Source organism: Morone saxatilis, unplaced genomic scaffold (assembly GCF_004916995.1).
Source record: "Morone saxatilis isolate NCDOM2014 unplaced genomic scaffold, NCSU_SB_2.0 Contig18, whole genome shotgun sequence".
Lineage (NCBI taxonomy): Eukaryota > Metazoa > Chordata > Actinopteri > Moronidae > Morone > Morone saxatilis.
This window is the reverse complement of record NW_023339740.1, coordinates 13,652,959-13,672,660: the sequence shown is the minus strand read 5'-3', so window position 1 is coordinate 13,672,660 and position 19,702 is coordinate 13,652,959. Positions and strand designations below refer to the sequence as shown.

At 40.5% G+C, this 19,702-nt stretch overlaps 1 protein-coding gene across 1 annotated transcript; it reads left to right on the top strand.

The window, feature by feature from the left end:
* Positions 1 to 3,894: 3,894 nt before the first annotated feature.
* On the top strand, positions 3,895 to 8,482 carry si:ch211-157b11.8 (fibroleukin). Its single transcript, XM_035661191.1, has 6 exons — positions 3,895 to 4,827; positions 6,319 to 6,514; positions 6,909 to 6,986; positions 7,066 to 7,178; positions 7,315 to 7,577; positions 7,890 to 8,482. Exons 1-6 carry the CDS (start codon positions 4,549 to 4,551, stop codon positions 8,230 to 8,232), a joined length of 1,272 nt encoding a protein of 423 aa, XP_035517084.1. The 5' UTR covers positions 3,895 to 4,548; the 3' UTR covers positions 8,233 to 8,482.
* The last annotated feature ends 11,220 nt before the right edge of the window (positions 8,483 to 19,702 follow it).

Below are 19,702 nucleotides of genomic sequence, written 5' to 3'. Positions count from 1 at the left end.
TTAAGTTATTGCAACGCTACACGCGAAGAAGAAAACCCGTGTACCTCGAGAGCTGCGACCGTGGAGTCAAACCGAGAACAAAAAACTTATTTATACTTCACAGAGAAGGAAAACGAGCAGTGCCTCGCTGAGGCAAGAACGATGACAGGCAGACGACATGGAGGACTTTTATGCTGCGACTCTAACAGGTTCCCGGGCAGAAGAACAATATTAAAATCGATACGTCCTCCAGCCGATTCGAAGGACAGTTACTCTACCCAACCCACCTCGACTAATAGCGCTTATAATTCCAGCAATCCGGAACCTAATTACGCTGGGTAGAGTTGAAAGTCTTCCAGACTTACGTGTCTCCGGTTCTCTTCTCTAATCAAATCCAACCAAATAACATCCCAAGGATTTGGTCAATATTTTCCGATCTTTGTTTCACGATCTTTACTCGGCCCCTCCCCCGGTCTCCTTTCTTGGTTTTGAAGTTCGGACCCCAAGAGGACCACAGCCGGCCTTGTTTGGCCAACCAGAGCTTCTCGAAAAACATTGGCACTCGCCGAGACACAAGCCTCAACTACCAAATCGTAAATATATAGCTCGTCATAGCGTTAATTAGGACACTGGAGGACTGACTGAGCGAGCAAAAAGGGACCGATTTTAAATGCATGTTAACAAGCGATGTCTGTCGGCAAATCTCGGGAAAGCCTACTTCAGCTTGTAAATCTCCGTTTGCAGGACCCGTTTAGGCGGAGCTGCGACTTATCTCACGGGCAGCCGCAAAAATAAGTCGGCGTTGGCCTTTGGTAAAAGGCACCATTACGCAAATGCGTATCGGACTACAATGACAAGGCAGAGGCAGATTATCTAGCAACTGGGTTGTGATAATTTGGACTTTGGCTTGAACTTTGTCTCAGCGAGCTGACTATCTGGGGGCTCTTGCCGCCTCTCGCTGCTGTTCCGCTTGTCGTTAACTTTGCGCTCCGCTCCTACCCCGCGGCTTCACTTCCCTCCCTCCGAAGGGGCTATCACTTGCAGACTGCCCTGCGCGCGCCGCGCACGGAGTTCCTCCCGCACGAATGCCTGCGGCGCATACAGGGGGGGCCTGCGTCAGACGTCAGACGGCCAGCTGACTCATATCCGCGCCACTTTTTTTTTTTTTGTTGTTTGGCAAAAATTAATTGCAATCTTGATGCTACGGGCGGATGTAGCAAGTAGCAATCATTAAAAAGCGGCCTATGTGATGCAGACTCAGCTTCAGTTTTTAGAGTTTGTCATTAAGGATAAGATAAGATAAGATAAGATATTGGCTTTATTTGTCGGCACAATGGGGAATTCAGATGTTGGGGGCAGCAGCAAGTGGATAGGAAAGAAAAGCAGTAATACAAAAGTTAAGAGTGGAATAATAATAGAAAAAGACCTATGTACAAGAGAAAGAAAGTGAATTACAACCCAACAGGAGGAGAAGCCAAGGCAGATAACACAAAAATAGTACAAACAATGCAATAATAATAATAATGCAACAGTTAAATAAGGAATCCATGTTAAAAGTTAACAGTACGAGCTATGTATTGTTCTTAAAATTACAAATGATTGGTATATAGAGGTTCAGTTCAGCACATGTGGGCATTACAGGGATACAGCAGCAATTTAGCATTTCACTCCACTCCCATAAAGCTGGGGGACTCACAAAAGAAAGATTAAAAACAAAAAGAATGATTAAAGTCAAAGCAGCAGAGGCCGAGATATTTAGTCTCTATGGTTCAAACTCCAATACAAATCTCATAATGCAACTTCTTTTATACCCCACACCCCCAGTTTGAAACACGGGTTTCAGGTGTCAAAATGTTAATGCCTTTTTAGCCCAAACTGAGATAACACTGACGACATCATGGGTGTTATTTCCTGAGACTTTGGCTGAGTAGTAGCCTATACCACATGACCAGTAAATCGAACTTCATGTGTCAGATCGGTGGAGAACTGAGGTTCAAAGATCAGTCTTGACCTTGAAAACAGCAGTTGGGAAAACAGTCCATTTCGCCGCCTTTTTGGAGCTTTTGATCATATCACATGATTGTCATCAGCAGTTGGAGTTTACTCAGTGTTATCGTAAAAAGAGTAGTTGCACAAGATATGGATTTGTATCAGACAAGGCCCAACTGAAAACAAAACAGATTATTTGACTTTAGCTTTTAACTTTGTACCCTCTCTGAAGTACCTTACTCTTGATCCTACTCCTGGGATGTCTTTTGTGTGTCTACTTCACGCAGATAAAAAGTTAGAGATGTAATGGTTCAGTGTGGTTGATTGTAGTCAATCATTGTCAAAAGGCAGAGCTGTGATGATCCACCACTAGAGGACAGTGTCAACTCATTCTGAATGAATGAACCAAGTGAACTGGTGTTCCCAGACCCCAGACATAGGCCCACATTTATATTTTGGACCTCCGTAGAACGATGTAGGACTCCGTGGTGCTGACATTGTGCTGAGAAAGTGTAAAGGTCAAAGATAGGTGAGTGATCTGCATCTGTGATACTTGAAAGACTGTCTTTCTCCCCTGAACACAAAAAATGTAGAAACATTTACAACCTGTCTGCAGACTGTTAGTGTGTGTGTGTGTGTGTGTGTGTGTGTGTGTGGTGCATTTCTGACAGAAAGTATATATCTCGCTACTTGTCCGATGAAAACACGTTTTCAATTCAATTTAATTCAGTTTTATTTTTACAGCACAAATTCACAACAAAAGTTATCTCAGAACACTTTTCATATAGAGTAGGTCTAGGCTGTATATTTGTATTGTAAAATATGACAGAAAAGAACACATTTTTAATTTAGAACTTACTTACTTAGTTTTACTTGTGTAATTATGTGACATTATAATAATATTAAAAAGATTTTAAAAAATGAAGCCAATTATTATTTTATAAACTAACTACTGAGTACCACAGTTCTTCAAGCAGAGATTTCAAACGGTAGGCCCGGGGGCCGTTTCTGGCCCTCCATCCCCCTCCCTCCGGCCCTCGACACAATGTCAAAAATATGACATAATCCTGCCCGAAAGATTATTAATTTCTGGTTCTTTCTTATGAATTTAAACTACAATAAAAACACATTCTAGTTTAAGAAATGTTTTTCATTTGGCATGAAATAATGGCAAAAGTCAAAGGTGCCCTGCAAGTGCATGCAGACAGTTGATAAAAAGAGAACAGGTTTCAGGTTGCACTTCTTGTTTGGCTGTGAACAACAAAGATGATATAAAAATGTATAATGATATTCTTGTTTACCATATTCTCATTGTCACATTGACCATTTATTTGATAGAATCTATAAATAATTACAATATGTCAATTTACTGACATAAAAGTAGCATTACAAATCTTGACTCTCTTTTGAGTATTTTTTAACATATTCATTTAAACTACAGACTTTTTAAAGAACACAGAGCTCATCATAACAACATTTTCACATTATCGTATTTTATCTTATTTATCCTTTTTTTCTTGACAGAGCCTAACCAAGATCTCATCCTGACTTTCGTCCTGTGTGTCTCTGTGAGTGTGTTTGTGCTCCTTGTTAGTGGGAGTGTGCCTCTGCAGGATCCTGATGACTGCTGTTTATAGAGGAATTCCTGCCTTCTCGTTCCTATTGAATGTGGGTCTTTATGGCCTCTTTGGAACTCAGTTTGTAAACATAAACACTGTAACACAAAAGGATGTGAGTGACAAAATGGTCCACAGGATGGAAAGAGCCACATACTTTAAGCATCTGCTGCATTTTCATCTTTACAAACATTGCCATGTATGCACGTTGATGGGTAAGGGTAAGAGGAGGTTAAAGTCTGTTCAGAATGGGTCTGGGGCTCTTGAAAGGAATAAAAAAAAGTTATTCTAGCATTAACATAATGGGACATATAATCATAGGTGAAGAGCTCATCCACAGAATTTAAAAAGGGCAACTAATCTGTGAAATGATGGTTTATACATCCATAATGTTACACTGCACGTAATGTGTTCAAGACAGCAGGATTTCTATTCATGTGTGTGTAAACATGCACCTCTGTGTGTGGCTGTGTGAGAGAGGGAGAGAATGAGATGAGTTAAGGAGATGGACAGATTGTGTGTGTGTGTGTGTGTGTGTGTGTGTGCATCAGGGGGTGGGTGCATTAGTCCGTGTCAGACAGCAAAGAGTGCCGCAGTTATCTAGGAATCTGAGCCAAAGCAACCTCACTAACAAGAGAGAGAGCTTGAGAAAGAGAGGAGGACCGGGAGTGAGATGAACTGAGAGGTAAAAAAAAAGGAAGAAGAAGAGGATGAAAGAATCACAAAGACTAGAAAACATCACAGACGAGGGCAACATTAGAAAGATCTGAACAAAAAGGCAAAGACTTGCCACCAGAAGAGGCAGAAATATAAAGGAAAGTGAAGTGAAAGTTCGCTGAGAATCGTCAATAACAAAAGGACAAACAGCTACTGACTCGGAGTAAGGAGGGTTTCATCCTGGAGGAAAACGTGGACCACTACTTAAGAGTTTAAGACAAAGGTCAGGAAAATCTTGCATTTTCCCATGATTCCATTCGGTTCCCTCTGTTTGCTTCTTCTGCTGTCACTGTATGTGGGAGCACTGCTGTCCTCAGATGCATCTCCAGCCTGCTCACACCCTCCCTGCAGGGACAGTCTGGTGGCTGCACCCATCCAGCCTGGTGCGGGAGCAGGAGTGGGTACCGGAGCCTGCGAGGGTCAAACCGGGACAACAGCCTGCAGGATGGGAGTCTCACTTCCAGCCATCTCAGATGTTCCTCGAAGGGTGGAGCACCGGCATGATTTCCCCCAAGTTCAGCCTAAGGTAAGTGTAGTGGGAGGTCATGTGCTGTGCTTTTGCTGTAATCTTAAATGGTTATTCTAAAAAAAGATAGATTATGCAACTTTTATCAGATATTTCTCAGACATGATTCAGAAACATTGAAAGACACGTTGAAGCAGAGCTAATCCCTTTGTCTATTCATGTACGTGTGCCAGGGAGACTGAGCAGTGTATACTACAGTATCTGGCACAGGCCAGCAGGTCCTTTCTCAGGGGACAGTCAGCACACTAAAATTGGCACCACCTAACAGCCATGGAGCAATGACAGTCAGCAATCAAAGAAGGGATAAAATTAGGTCCGCTTTAAAAATGTCCTCATCAAACGGTTGTGCTGAGCTCATGAAGCAACAGGTGTGTGAGGGACGTGATTACAATGGCTGATGTAAGTGTAAGAGACTGATGACACCAAACATGCCACTGAGCTGTGAGTTTTGGGCGTGGATTAACCTTTGAGATGTCATCTTCTTAACTGAAGGATGTATGGGTATGGTTAATTTTCTTAAGCACTATTTCACTCAACAACATTTATATATATATATATATATATATGAAATTCCCTTGAAGAACAAATATTAGGCTGTGTTTATTCATGATTGATTGTTGACTTAAAGGGGGCTATTATGTTAATTTCCAGCTCTATATTCATAGTCTGAGTCTCCACTAGAGTAGCTTTCTATGATTCACCCTTCAAAAACATCCTTATTTGTCTTATACTGGCCCTTCATGCAGCCCCTCAGTTCATCCTGTCTAAAACAGGCTGTCTCGTCTCCTCCTCTCTTTCTTCTGATTGGCCAACTTTGTGGAAGCTTACCGAGGGGCTGCACCCAATGCTTCCTCCTTCCGCAGGTGTGCTCTCGACAGCATGACAGCTTCAATAACTTAGCTTGGACAATAGTGATATCAGGCACTGAATATGATGAATTTACTGTTTATCAGAACACAAATGAGACAAGAATTAAGTTGGAAAAATTACTTTTAAATCTTTTAAAACTAATTTGAGTGAAACTGAATCATATTTTATGGAGAAAAATGCCCATGGTCTTCCCTCTAATGTACTCTTGCTTCAACTTTCAGTGATTTACAGAGTTTTCTGGTGTTACTGCACTGCCTAACCCTGACCCCTGACCAGAGCAGTCAAATAACTTAGACTGACGGCTCCCTGTGCTTTGTCGGCATGCTCTGCCTGTAGCAGGTAGTCATATAAAAAAATCTATGACGATCTTTCGTTGTCACGTAAAGCCAAAAACGATGTTGGAAATGTTGCATCAGAGCAGTCTGAATTCTGAACTTTTTACTCATAGGGATTACTTGACGTTTATTTGATCATTATTCGAGACTTTGTTAACTTGTTTAATTTCAACATCTGACATTGGAATATTATATATGACAGAAACTGAGGAAAAGCATAATAGGTCTCCTTTAATGTGTGACATAACATATTATCAATAAGTACCTGTGTGCAATGTCTTTGCAGACTGGAGCCGTCAAAGAGCGTCTCGTTCAGCTGCAGCGCTGCATGCACTCTCTCCAGGAAACTGGGGGCCCCTGGAGTCACGGGGGCCAGGAGAGCAACTCTCTAGGGGCCATCCTTGCCCTAATGGCAGCTGTACTGACAGAGTGTGACCTCCACTGTCACAGCCAGGCCCTTGGGGCGATGGCTAAACGTCTGGGTGAGTAGTACACATTTATAACCCCCCACCATTGCAACACACAAACAGACTAATGCACACACAAACAGACAATTGCACACACACACACACACACACACACACACACACACACACAAATGCCAGCACAGTCACTCCCCCCACACATAGTAAACAGAACCTCAATGAGGCCTGCTAAGTGTCGGTCATAGGTGAGTGCATAGGAATTTAACTGCACTGAGAAGCATGAGAAAAACTCTGTGTACATGCACACGTAAAACACACAGTGTATGGCTCACGATGTGCAGAAGCTTCAAAGAGTCATCATACAATCTGTGTAGAATATAAAGACAAACCCCTGACAACAGTGTAACAGTCTGATGTATCTTATTGATCTTATCCTTCTCTGGGTTGACAGAGAGTGCAGCTGTGGGTAGAGAGGGGGAGAAAGACTTGCTCCTTTTCCTGAAAAGCATCACACAATATCCACCCACAGGTAAGGGCACTGGGGGTGATTACATGATACGACTATGATTGTTGATTGATAATAAAAACGTACTGTGTGTGGTTCTCAGTTGCCCCCTTGGAGAGGTTACATCCTCAGGACTGTGCAGAGATTTACAAGCTTGGGATCAAAGAGAATGGAATCTACACCATCCAGCCTGACCTGCACAGGCCAGCATTGGAGGTATTTTAGATTCACCACACTCATAAAACACATAGACGGACCCCCACCCTTCTCCTCTTCTTTTAGAGATGTCTATGCTATCTGTGGATCACTGAAATCTAGGCTTTATAATATCAAAGTCTTTGTTTTGGCTCAGGCTAAATGTGACATGAAAACAGCGGGTGGTGGGTGGACGGTGATCCAGAATCGGCAGGACGGCTCGCTGGACTTTAACAGGACATGGCAGGAATACCGGGAGGGCTTTGGTGGTCTGCAGGGAGAGCACTGGCTGGGGAACGCAGCGCTGTACGCCCTCACCACCACTGGCCAACACCAACTCCGCATCGAGCTGGAGGACTGGCACCAGCAGAAGCGCCATGCTACCTACAACAACTTCAAAGTGGCCTCAGAGGCACAGAGGTGAAACACACTGCAGAGGCACACACAATTTCTGCAAGGGCTATTTAATATCTTGAAGCCCCTGGTTGTAGTTTGATTGCTACATAAGCACTCATGGGTACAGAAACCAAAACTGTTGTAACTTTGGCAGAAGAAAATGTGTTCTTGGAGGACCCTATCACTCATAGTAAGAAACTCAACTGAATGTTTGGAAGTTTTACTAAGCAAATGAAGATGTACTCTTCTTTGCCCAGTGGTTCCAAACCTTTTTCCGTGGATGTTACACACAACCCTGAAAACAAATGTCACAAGTCGTCTGTCTCTTTCTTCCAGGTATCGTCTGACGGCACGGGAGTACTCTGGCGATGCAGGCAATGCTTTGAGCTACAGCAAACGTTACAACCACGATGGCAGATCCTTCAGCACTGCTGACCGAGACCATGACCGTTATGCAGCTGGGAACTGTGGTCAGTACTACGGTGCAGGCTGGTGGTTTGATGCCTGTCTAGCAGCTAATCTGAATGGACGGTATTACCGTGGGCGCTACAGTGGAGTGACTAACGGTATATACTGGGGGACATGGTACATCCTGACAGATGGACGAACTGGAGAACGCTACTCCTTCAAGAGGGTGGAGATGAAGACAAGACCCAGGAACTTTGTAGGAACATCCTAAAAATAACAATGACAATTCTCACAGGAACATGTGTTATACTTCAATAATACTTATTGTGCAAGTTTTGCATTTTGTGTGGACATCACTCTACTTAGAGCAGCTTTCATGTCACTTAACTATGTGTTATGTGCAGAGAGCAGCTAATAGATGAAATATATTGTCTAAACATTCACTAGCACTCCATATTACAATATTCTTTTGTTTATTTAAGGGTCTTCTCTCTATAAACCACATATATGCTATTATTCCATTACAGTGAAACAAAGAAATAGATATTGAAAATACTGCTTGTAGAAGTCTCCAGACTCTTTATTGTACATTAAAAACAATATTCTGTGGTATTTTAATTCATCACTAGGATGCCTGGTGAGGTATGTGTCTACATGCAATCATTGCTTACATGTAAAGGATGATTTTATTGTAAACTCAACCCAAACTGTTCATAAAAGAGGTAAGGAACTACTACCAAGGAAACCCTTGGAGTGTGTATGTGCCCCTACCTGCCTAAGCTCTGTGACATTTTGAAAACCTAAGAGGTCAGTGTGACCCTGCAGGGGACTCTAACAGTCAGGTGATACACAGCTCCTCAAATTCAAACTTTATCACCATGTCATTCATGCGACAGAGAGCTGATAGGGATTTTTAAAACCCATTTCTGTCTACCCACAAGCCTGCAACAGTATTATTAGAGAGCCAAACCCAAAGCTCACAGTTTGACACTAAACAGACAGAATCCCATTTTTAGAGAAGCCATTTTTCTCACCTTTACCTTGCTCATACTTTCCCAGGTCTAAGCCTGACACACTGCTGCTGAACGTTAAGAGCTTTACCCGTCATCATACCACAAAACCGCCCTTTGCCCACTACTACCAAGTCAGACACACACACACACACAGTCGAGTTTCTCACGCTGCTTTTTGGACGTTGGGCGGTCAGGCGGGCGGCCCTTGCAGCTGGCTGTGCGTTCAGCAGGCGAGCTGTTCCTGGAGGTTTGAACGGTTTGGTGGTGTGAGTGCTGAGTGAGTTATGTCCATGGCACAGTGCTGGATGCGCGTCTGTCGTGTGGTGTGTGCGTGTGGTGGTGTGTGTGTGGGTCGTGTGTGCTGTGTGTGGGGCGGGTAGGCCTGGTCCATGTCGCAAGTGAATGGTGTGTCTCACTGTGTGTAAATGGCTGCATTCTGATTTTAGCAGCGTCCATGATGAGCTGTCATTTCTTCTCCAAAAAAAACAAAAGCTCAGGGATGTCTAATATTACCAGTTAGGGGCGGGGGCGAACACACACCACACACACACACACACACACACACAGCACACACAGGCGGGTTCCAGGACTCTCGCAACAGCAACGGGGTATTTCCGCATACACGAGTTACTATCTCAACACAGATGCCTTAGTATTTCCACACACACACACACACACACTACACACACACACACAGTGGTTCTCTCAGCAGATAAGGAGGTTCATGATGTGCTTGACTTCATTAAAACAAGTGCACATAAGAAATAAAATAGCTTCCATTGAAGACGGTTAGATCATGCCGCCTTAATTATTGTTATGCAGCCACAAGCTCCTTTTTCCCTTTTGTGTGTCTTACGCATATACTTGCACACACACAGCAGTCAGTTGACCATAAGTAATCAAGATCAATCACCCATATAAGCCATTATACATATCAGCTTTCTCATTTGATTTAGTCTTTGTGTGTGTTGTATTACTGGAGAAAACAATACAAGTTTGAAAGGTAAAAAGCTCCATGTTCTGCCCCCTGGTGGCTCCTGATCATATTGGGGAGTCAGAGAAAAGCTTTATTTTAGCTGAAGATAACTAGTAAAGTGGGTCTTTTTAGACTGAAAACTGAACACACATTTTATTTGATCTAAATAAAGTTTCTATCTTTGAGAAATATTTTTAAATGGTGCTGGATAACGATGAACCTTGAATGCAGCTCAATATCTAAAAAGAGACAATTGTTGACATGAAAATAAATCACTAGTATCTATTTATTTTCTACTCATTGTCACCTTCCTTTTTTCTTTCATTCTATCCCTCATTATCAATTTACCCTCCCCTTCCCGCACACATGCACAAAAAAATCCATTCTTCATACTCTGAACTGCAGTAACTTTACATATCAATCTTGTCCTCTGTCTTTTCTCCTCTCCTCCTCTCTGCATCCATCAGTCTTGTTGACAAGGGAGGAACAGAGGCCCAGGGTTGTGTCACCACAGTATCCTGGCACAGTGTCTGGAGTGGGGTGATAGTGGTGGTGCTGCAGGGTGTGAGGGGTACCGGCAAGCTCTGCTGCCCCAGGGCCGGAAGCCCAGCCTGGGCAGCGGTTAGCCAGCACATCCCTCTGAGAAACACCGCGCTTCTCTGAGGGAAGTTCCCCTGTGACCTGTGTCATTCATTACTGTGTGCCACAATAAAACATCAGATAGAGAACAGAAGCCTAACTCATCTTTATACCACCTTGTTGGCCCTTATGAAAGCACGCTATGGTTCTAGGGAGACATTTACAAGGTGCATGAGCTAATTTGAAGAGTCATGATAGTCACAGAAAGTTAAGAGATAATATAAACAAAAAAACAAATTCCCAAATGGCTACTGCTATAAATTGTGTTTCAGTTTCTTTGTCAAATCATCTATTTATTCAGGCGATATGTATCCACCCTACTTTAATGATGATCAGCTTTACTAATCATCTAGTAATCAGTCTCGCTCCGGGTAAAGCGTGACAATATCATGTCTGACTCCACTGCACACTATAAGTTCACTACAGTAAAAATGTATTCCAGTCCTTCTTTAGATTTAGTTCAGTTAAAAAAATGACTTGCATAGACCAAAAACTGACCAAAAAGGTGATGAGGTATTTCATATTGAGCAAATATGAGTTCAGTTTTTATAGATCAATTGTTCAAAGCCCATCAGCTCTCATCTTGACTACACTGAGGCTGGATAAGTGAGCCAGTCTGTCTGTTAAACACCAGGTGGCAATGTTGGTTAGCAAAGAGGAAATCTGGAAAATGATTTTCCCTCTGTCTTGCAGGCACTTTCACATGAGAAACTGCAACTCCGTCACAAAGAGAGGCAGAGACCTTCTGTGTATAGAAAGTACAAAACAATACATATTGTGCTCTATATGAAAATAAACGGTCAAAAACAATAACTGTGTCAAACACAATACGTTTATGTGAATACTGCTGGGTGGGAAGGTAATGATGTCATATGTATACGTTTTAAAGCTATATATTCCTTTAAAATATGATTTCTTTCAGGGGTTTTGATGTCTGAGACTGATACGGGTACAACTATGTAAACAGAAGAGCTGCAAAACAAGAGAGCTTTGACTTGTTAAAATACTGTTTTTTTGGTCTGAGGTTTCAACTCTAACCAAAAAAAAAAAAAACTTGTTGCAGTGCATATTTTCAACATTAGGGGCACCGTAATTGAGGTTGGAGGTCAAAGGACAAAACCAGACTACAGTGAGACGAGTTTGAGAAATGTAAAGACTGTGTTTATAACTTTACAATATGGTTTTAATGTGGAATATGTAGATTATTTACCACACAGGCTCAACATCAGTGTGTCAGCGGTGGAAAAGGAATCAGTGATGTGACAGCGTGACAGAGGCGGGGAGGAGGTGACGAACTTTGTGGCCTGCAGTGGAAGGAACTTTTTATTCTTTAATCTGCTCTCATGGTGATAAGGGTGTGCATGTGTGCTGTCAAGGGTGAGGAGGGGAGGAAGGCTCAGGGGGAGGAAGCAGGAGCGGGTGAGGTTTCAAAGGTGTGTGAGTATAACAGGCCGTTAGAGGATCCCCCTCCCTGACCACAGGGCCACTGAGAGACAGTATGTGCCTGCTTTTAATACTGGTCCTGCAGAAAACCAGAGCAAGGCAGCGTTCCGTTTGAAACCGGAATTCACCAGAACAAGTGTATCCTGATGTGGTGAGGAGCTGGGGTGAGGAGGGGAGAGAAGGGAGGGGAGGACACAGAGGGCGCCATGTGGCAGGCCTCACTCCATCTATTGTCATTTCTCGATTTGCACACGAAAGTGGAGGTGAATAAGGGTTTTTCTTATAGAGGGGAAAAAACACTAGAGACTGTGCTGTGTGTGACATTTTGTAACACTAAGTAACATTTTAATGAACTAAAATGTTTTTGTAATTAACATTCAGCATGTGCAGCATCTGCTTGTTATCTGCCTGATGCTGATGTATTTAATTTTTTCCTGTAACACACTCATGTGACACTGCAGAGACAAAACTGGATTATTTAGCTGGAATGATCAGTGCTTTGATAACGGACTGATGAGAATTCAATAAAAGTAAAGTACAATTACAGCAGTGTATTGTCAGCTCTCACCAGTGACAATGACTAACAGCAAACCAGTTAGTCGGGAAGTGCTGGTGACATAAAATGTCTTTGTGCAGTGTCTTTATTCTAGCTGGCTTGTCCCACAACTTGTCTTTTATATGAACTGAAGCCTTAAAGTTTAGAATAATATTGTATATATTATATTATAATAAGAGTCAAGTTTTAAACCATTAATAATACGTTTCTCTGGAGCAGAGCCCAAGTACCTGTCGAGGCTTTCAGCACATCCTGGTGCAACACCTTTTCATCTGTATTGACATTTCTTTGCAAATTTCACAGGCCATTTTAAATATATATTAATTTTGTACACTTTGTAAAAACAACATTTTTTACCCCTGTAATTTATGTTTTATATAATCACGTAGATAACAATGAATCACTTGTATGTGAAAGGGATTGCTCATAGTGATGAACCCACAGACAATTATCATCCGCTTGTCCAATCCACAACTTTCCATATTTGGTTCAGTTTCACCGCTTAAACTCTAAAAACCCCCACTGTACTCTAACTGTCCAGCACCACACTGCAGCCACAAAGGTTAGTGAATAGCTGGTGAACATAGTGGAACATTTTACAGCCAAAGAACCACATATTTTCCTCTGGAGACCAAACAGAGAGCTAAAATTAGAGTGAATATTGGACACAAACATGATGTGAATGTTGCTCTAAAACTGCTTTATTTCAGCTCAAAAGATGATGATATCTGTGTTGTTGAATGTTGTTTCCACTGTCCCTAAATTCTCAAGAACTTCATGGGAAGCAGATCAGGAAGCCAAAATATTCCAAAATATTTTTATATATATTTTATTTTCATTTTGAATTGATTCTGGCGGACGCTGTGGAGAAAAGCGGTAGTGTCTGTAACGCCTTTTTTCATTGATTTCAAGGGAAATCCAACCGAATCTGATCCGGTGGCAGCCATTAAGAATGGCCTGGTTTGTTTATGTAGGTCATATACTGTAGCTGAATCAAACAACATATATGTTTGTTTCCAGAAACACTGATTCAAACCTTTATATCTAATATCCGGTGATAATGCTGCACATCAGTTCCCCTCTTTCATCCCCTTTTGTATCAGACTCTCTGGTGTTGACTGTTTCCATTATAATGCACCAAACTGGAGAAAATACTGTGACAAGAGGAAGGCTGAAGAGATTGAGAATGCTGATCAGGCAGACTCTGAAATCAAAGGATTATCTAATCTGATCATGCAGACTGACACAAACACACGTGAAAGGAAACCACCAGGAGGTCGTCAGCTCATCATAATCCAAAAGAAATACCAGGAAAACCTTTGACAATTAACACACCTACAAACATGCACACTGTTTGTCAAAAATTATGAAACATGAACAGTATGTGTGTGCGTATGTGTGTGTGCGTGTGTGTGTGTGTGTGTATGCGTGCACTGGGGAAGAAGTGAAGTACAATATGAAGGATGTGGTAAAGCAGCCTAATGGTCAGCTGTGTTTCTCTTCTTCTCTCTGTCACTTTCTCTCTTGCACCTGCAGAGAGTCGTGGCAGAGTGAAAAACATGCACGCACACACCACACACACACATACACACACACATACACCACACACAACTTGTAGCTGCGGTCTCATGACTTCATTGTCTTCCATTTGAACAGCAGCTAAGGGCACAGTGAACTTTCTGTAAATGCTGTGAGATTGTGTCTGTTTGTTTGTTTGTGTGTGTGCGTGTGTGTGTTTGTGTAAGTGTGTGTGGACAGTAGCAAAAAATGACGTTACGTTAGGCATCTTTTCATACAGATGAACAGAGCGAGAAAGGAAGAACACAGAGCAGTGGAAGAGATGGATCAGATCTTGTTTATTTGCTGTGTGTGTGTGTGTGTGTGTGACAGGCAGGACAGGTTGGGAGAATCAGCTTAAGCAAAGCAGCAGACATTTCTTCAGAGGAGGAAGAGGAAAGTCAGGGGATTTATAGACTCACAATCACTGAGGATCAGACACAGAACAAACAGAGAGCTGCACACAAAAACATGAAACAATGCACGCACGCACGCACGCACGCACGCACGCACGCACACACACACTCTTGTGCTAAAATGTGCACACAGAAACTCAACTTTTAGAAAATACGGAGTACACATAGATGCTATAACTTACTGCAGGTGTAGACATGTAATTTTCCTTTAGCTGGAGGTCAGTGTCATCGCTGTCACCCAGTTTTCTCTGATACATGGACTGAAATAGTCAGGCTGATGGAAAGAAAACATCGGGACAAGAAAGAGACATTGTTGGTCTGGTCATTTTTATTTTCATCCACGATGGCAATGTCGGTCCAACAGTTTGTTAGTTCTCCACTTTTATCCAGACTGAAATATAGCACCGTCTACTCAATGAATCAGCATTGTAGTGTTTGTAGAGACATTTTTGGTTCCCAGACGATGGATCATAATGACTTTTGGATGAATTGTAATCGCATCTGGTACAAACATTCATGTTCGCTTCAGGATGAATTTTAAACACTTTGATGACTAACAGACTTTTAATCTAGCGCCACCACCAGTTCACACTTAATTCAACTTGTCAAATACTTTGGTGGTGAACATGGTAAACGTCATACCTGTTTAACATCAGCATGTTAGTATTGTTATACTACTATTACTATATTGAACTACTATAATGTTATAGCATGGCTCTTATTCTTGTTTATTAATGATTACCATCCCTGCAGGGATGGTTAAAGCATTAAACATATTTGTAACCATAAAATACAAATCACTTCACATCACTCAAACCAATATTATACTTTAAGTTCTCTGGCCTTCAAAGTCTTTATTACACACATTTGAACACGCACACATTTGAACACACACACGCACACACATGCACACACTCCCACAGGAACTGGATTCACGTAAAGACAAAATAAAGGCACAATGTCTGAAATGGATGAACACACAGGTTGAGGAAAAAAGAGGTGTTTTGAATTCTGCAACTCCCCGGACAGCTCCAGTGAAACAGAGTTTGATTGACAGGTTGTTAGTGACAAGGTGTTGTAAACTTTCACTTCCTGCTGCTCTCTGAGCAGGAAGTGAAGTAGTGAACCTCTGACCTCTAATGACTTACTAAAGATCCTTCTCAAGTCTACACACAGAGTGAAATAACAGATCAAGCAGGGCCATTAAAAGGATACTGGAGATACTGAAAACAGTCTTTTAAACTTCCAGTGAGATGTGTGTAAACAACTGTACTGCATGCCTAGTTTAGAAAATACTGTATAATTTAACCTTTCTTAATTATGGTAATCATGGTCAACCCTTCCTCAAGAGTAAACACGGTATTTTTAACACAGAGTGTGGACTGACCTCTGTGTCTGACTGGACTCAAATGAATCCTACAAATTCTGAAGCAGAAGAAGTAAAAATAACAACACAACTGTGTGGAAATAGTAATAAAGTAAAAGTCCTGCATTCAAAAAGTATACTTATATATATATTTAAAAATTTTCAAAATATACTTTAAGTACCAAAAATAAAGTACTCGTTATGGCCCATTTTAGAAAATTACACATTATGTTATAGGATTATAATTGGATTTTATATATATATATATATCATTATTAATTATATAATAAATTAAATCCATTAAATATTATATAATAATTAATAATTATTTATGCACACATTTGTACATCATTTTATTGTTGTAGCTGGTTAATATGGCAGTATAATTAAAGTTTATTATAGTATATAGTTAATAGCTATATTACTTTATACACTGGGTCGCTTGTGAATTCCAATAAAGCCTCTTATCTTATAATGAATATCATTAATCTGAATCTACTAAGCAGCTAAAGTTATCAAATAAATGTAGTGGAGCAGAAGTATAAAGTAACAAAAAAGGACACGGAAATAGTACTTGAGTAAATGTACTTAGTTACTTACACTTCAAATTTTCCTTTGTTTTGAGCTGTTGCTTCGACACTTCCTCCTCTACTGAAGCTACAAATGCATTAAATTAATAAAACGATATAAAGTGTCTCAAACGAATCCGAATCTAAAAAAAAAATTATAAGAATTCTTCCATGTTGTCATCTGTACTATGAAGGAACCTTACCAGCACTGGATAGGAAGCAGTTCCTAAAGTATTCTATTCTTCCTAAACATATGATGAGGACACTGTCAAATGAGAGAGCACATATTCCCTGTATGTATATCCTCCTCTAGTATCGTAAAAGTCTCATATACTGTAAGTGCCAAGATGTAAAATTGCATTAATCAAAAACAGGTTATTTGTGGTGCAGTGACAAATGAAGAGGTATTTATAAAACACTTATTTATAAATAAAATGAGGAGGCAGCATCATCTTCCATATTAGTGTGTGAGGATGAAGAGATCAGCTCCTCTCCCCTAGGTGTCACTGTCCGCCTGATTATTCCAACGTGCAGCATAATCACAAAGTGTCTTATCTTACCATTAGGAGTCCTCTTTACAAAGGGGCTAAAAGTTCCTTTTCCTCTTTTCTTCTAAGAGCTGTTCACCAAGTGGCCGAGACCAACTCCTCCACTAAACAGAGGGAAAATGTAGTGTTAAAAAATTAAAATCCAATAACAATTTAATTAAAGCAAATGACATTCATTAATTTAATCATTAAATTATATGTTAAATTAAACTATATTTAAATAAATAAAAAAGTTTAATTAAATCAAATAAAGCAATGCTTTTTACATTAAAAATTCAAATTAAATAAATTAAATTTTAAATAACTAAGATTTTTAATTAAATTCAATTTTAATAAAAATGTTCAATAAAATATCATTTTAAATTTAATTGAATCTAATAGACTTGTTTTTTGACTGAACCAAGCTTTATTAATTCTACATTTATTCTATAGGTAATCCATTAATGAAATCAGCTTTATTTATTGATTTAATTTGAAGATTATTTTCAAAGTGCAATGAATTGAATGTGGATCTGAAGAGCATGTTTTTGGTTTGAGGAATACCTCTCAAGTAGTGGGAAGTTGTGCACACTGTAGTCTCTTATCAGATTATGATTTGTTTGAGCTGATTTGATTAATATTAACTCACCAGCCATCAAAATATGCTTTTTAAAATTCATTATTGTAAATGTTCATAAAAACTGGCACGATGAGACACATCGCCTGCAGTACAGATTGTGAGTATTAGCGTCTCTAACTTCTCTCAGATACTTTCACAGCTAGTTGTGAATTAATTTAAGACCAAACACTTACAGTAGGAGTCTTAAAGTTAGGAATGCCCTTATTTTTAGGACTTTCTCTAAACTCACTCTAATGGCCCCTGGACTGCTACCAGATATCAAAATCAAATCTTACAACAAGGCTTCAGGTATTGCACATCCCTTGATGAGGTATTATATGATCTAAACTTTGTCTTTCTCTCTTGAGTAAAGAGACAGCAACGTTTGGCTCACACTGAACCAAAGGAACCATGATTTTGTTAAGACACACGTGTAAGAGAAAAATATAATTATAGCGTGTAGTCATGGTTAACCAAAGAAAATTACCGTTCACCACAAACACACATATAGGTCCTTATGAGAATATTAAAAGAAAATCCAGGGAGGTTTGTTGTCTGCTGTGGGAGGTATGCATCTATCAAAGCATGTCAGCAAAGGTCATCACACTGGTTTAACTAGATAATATGAAAAAATGGGAAATGCTCTGTCACTGTAGGGGGAAGGAGAAGGAAGAGGAGGAGGAGAAGGAAGGAGGCGGAGGAGGAGGGGAGGGGAGGAGGAGGAAGCACTCCCTGGGTTGGCTTGACTTTATGTTTTGACCCTTTTCGGGAAGGAGAACTATCACTTCGAAATATAACTAGACTGTAATAGATATGGAAAATGACTGCGCTGGTTATCTGTGTTACCCTGGGACGCCATCAAGCAGCACCCGCCAGGGCTGCTGCAGCTGCCAAGTTAATTAAGCATCCAGTTTTGTATATAATGGAAAAAATACCTTTTTCTGCCATAACTGGCTCACTCCACCACACACCAACGACCCACAATGCTTTAACCACCACAAATAAATAGTTCCCTATTCATTCTTTGTGCCTAAACGGGACACTGACTTAATATACTTTTCAAAAATCTTTGTTTTGAAGCATGCAGGGACAGCTTGTTGGCTGTGACAATGTGTTTTTTTTTAATCAACATAAGTTTATTCATTAAGTGTTTTTTTTTTTTTTTTTTCATTTTTACTTCATGTGGTGTTTGTGTGTGGTGTGTTAATATTCAACCACAAATCCAGAAGATGGTTTTCTTTTCCCATTTCCTATATAGAAATTTGCAGATGTTTTGTGGAAATTATTAAACAGTTTGTCAAAATAAATAGGGTTATACCGGACTGATAATGGCCTAATCAAATCATCTGTTCTCATTATTTAAAGGAACACAAATGCTTGCAGGATTGCCAACTGAACAACCCGCATTAAAGTGCTGTAGGACTTTCCTGGCGTTATGAGTTTCAAAATATCAACATAAATCTGACATGGCCTGTTTGGTTTTACCCCCCTGGCTTAATACCCTCACTCGCATTTTTGCTAATTTGCAAAATTTCCAAACAAATGAAAACATTTATTCAAGATATATTTTCCTCCCTGTATGGAAGCGTCTGCCGTCCTGTTTAACTCTTATCCAGTAATATCCAACATGAAAGAAATAAGATACCACAACAAAGAACCGGAACCTAGATGGCTCCTGCAGATAACCTAAAAATAATGGAAAAGCGGGCTGTATTTATGCTGTCCTAAATACCACCAATAAAGACTTTGCACATGCAGAACATTAAATTTGGAAATAATAGCCAACACCCACGCCAACCCAACAACCACGCAGCCCCCTTCCTCTATCTATCTATCTATCATTCTTTACACAGATCTGGTCCAGTAAATGATGCATTCCCTGCATTAGATGTATTTGTTGTGCGAGTTTGAAAAAGGCGGCGATAATGCTGGGAGAGAGAGGATAAGAAAATGCCATTTATTGCGCGGCCACTTTGGAGCCTACTTCCAGGCCGATCAAGCCCCAATTCTCCCCGACACCTCCAGCAGCTCGCTGATAAACGATTAGGCTATTTAATTAT

Excerpts from the sequence above, each read along its gene's own strand:
- si:ch211-157b11.8 (XM_035661191.1), top strand. The coding sequence starts at position 4,549 with ATGATTCCATTCGGTTCCCTCTGTTTGCTTCTTCTGCTGTCACTGTAT. Across the intron at positions 4,828-6,318 it reads TCCCCCAAGTTCAGCCTAAG|ACTGGAGCCGTCAAAGAGCG; the intron begins GTAAGTGTAGTG and ends ATGTCTTTGCAG. Across the intron at positions 7,179-7,314 it reads TGCACAGGCCAGCATTGGAG|GCTAAATGTGACATGAAAAC; the intron begins GTATTTTAGATT and ends GTTTTGGCTCAG.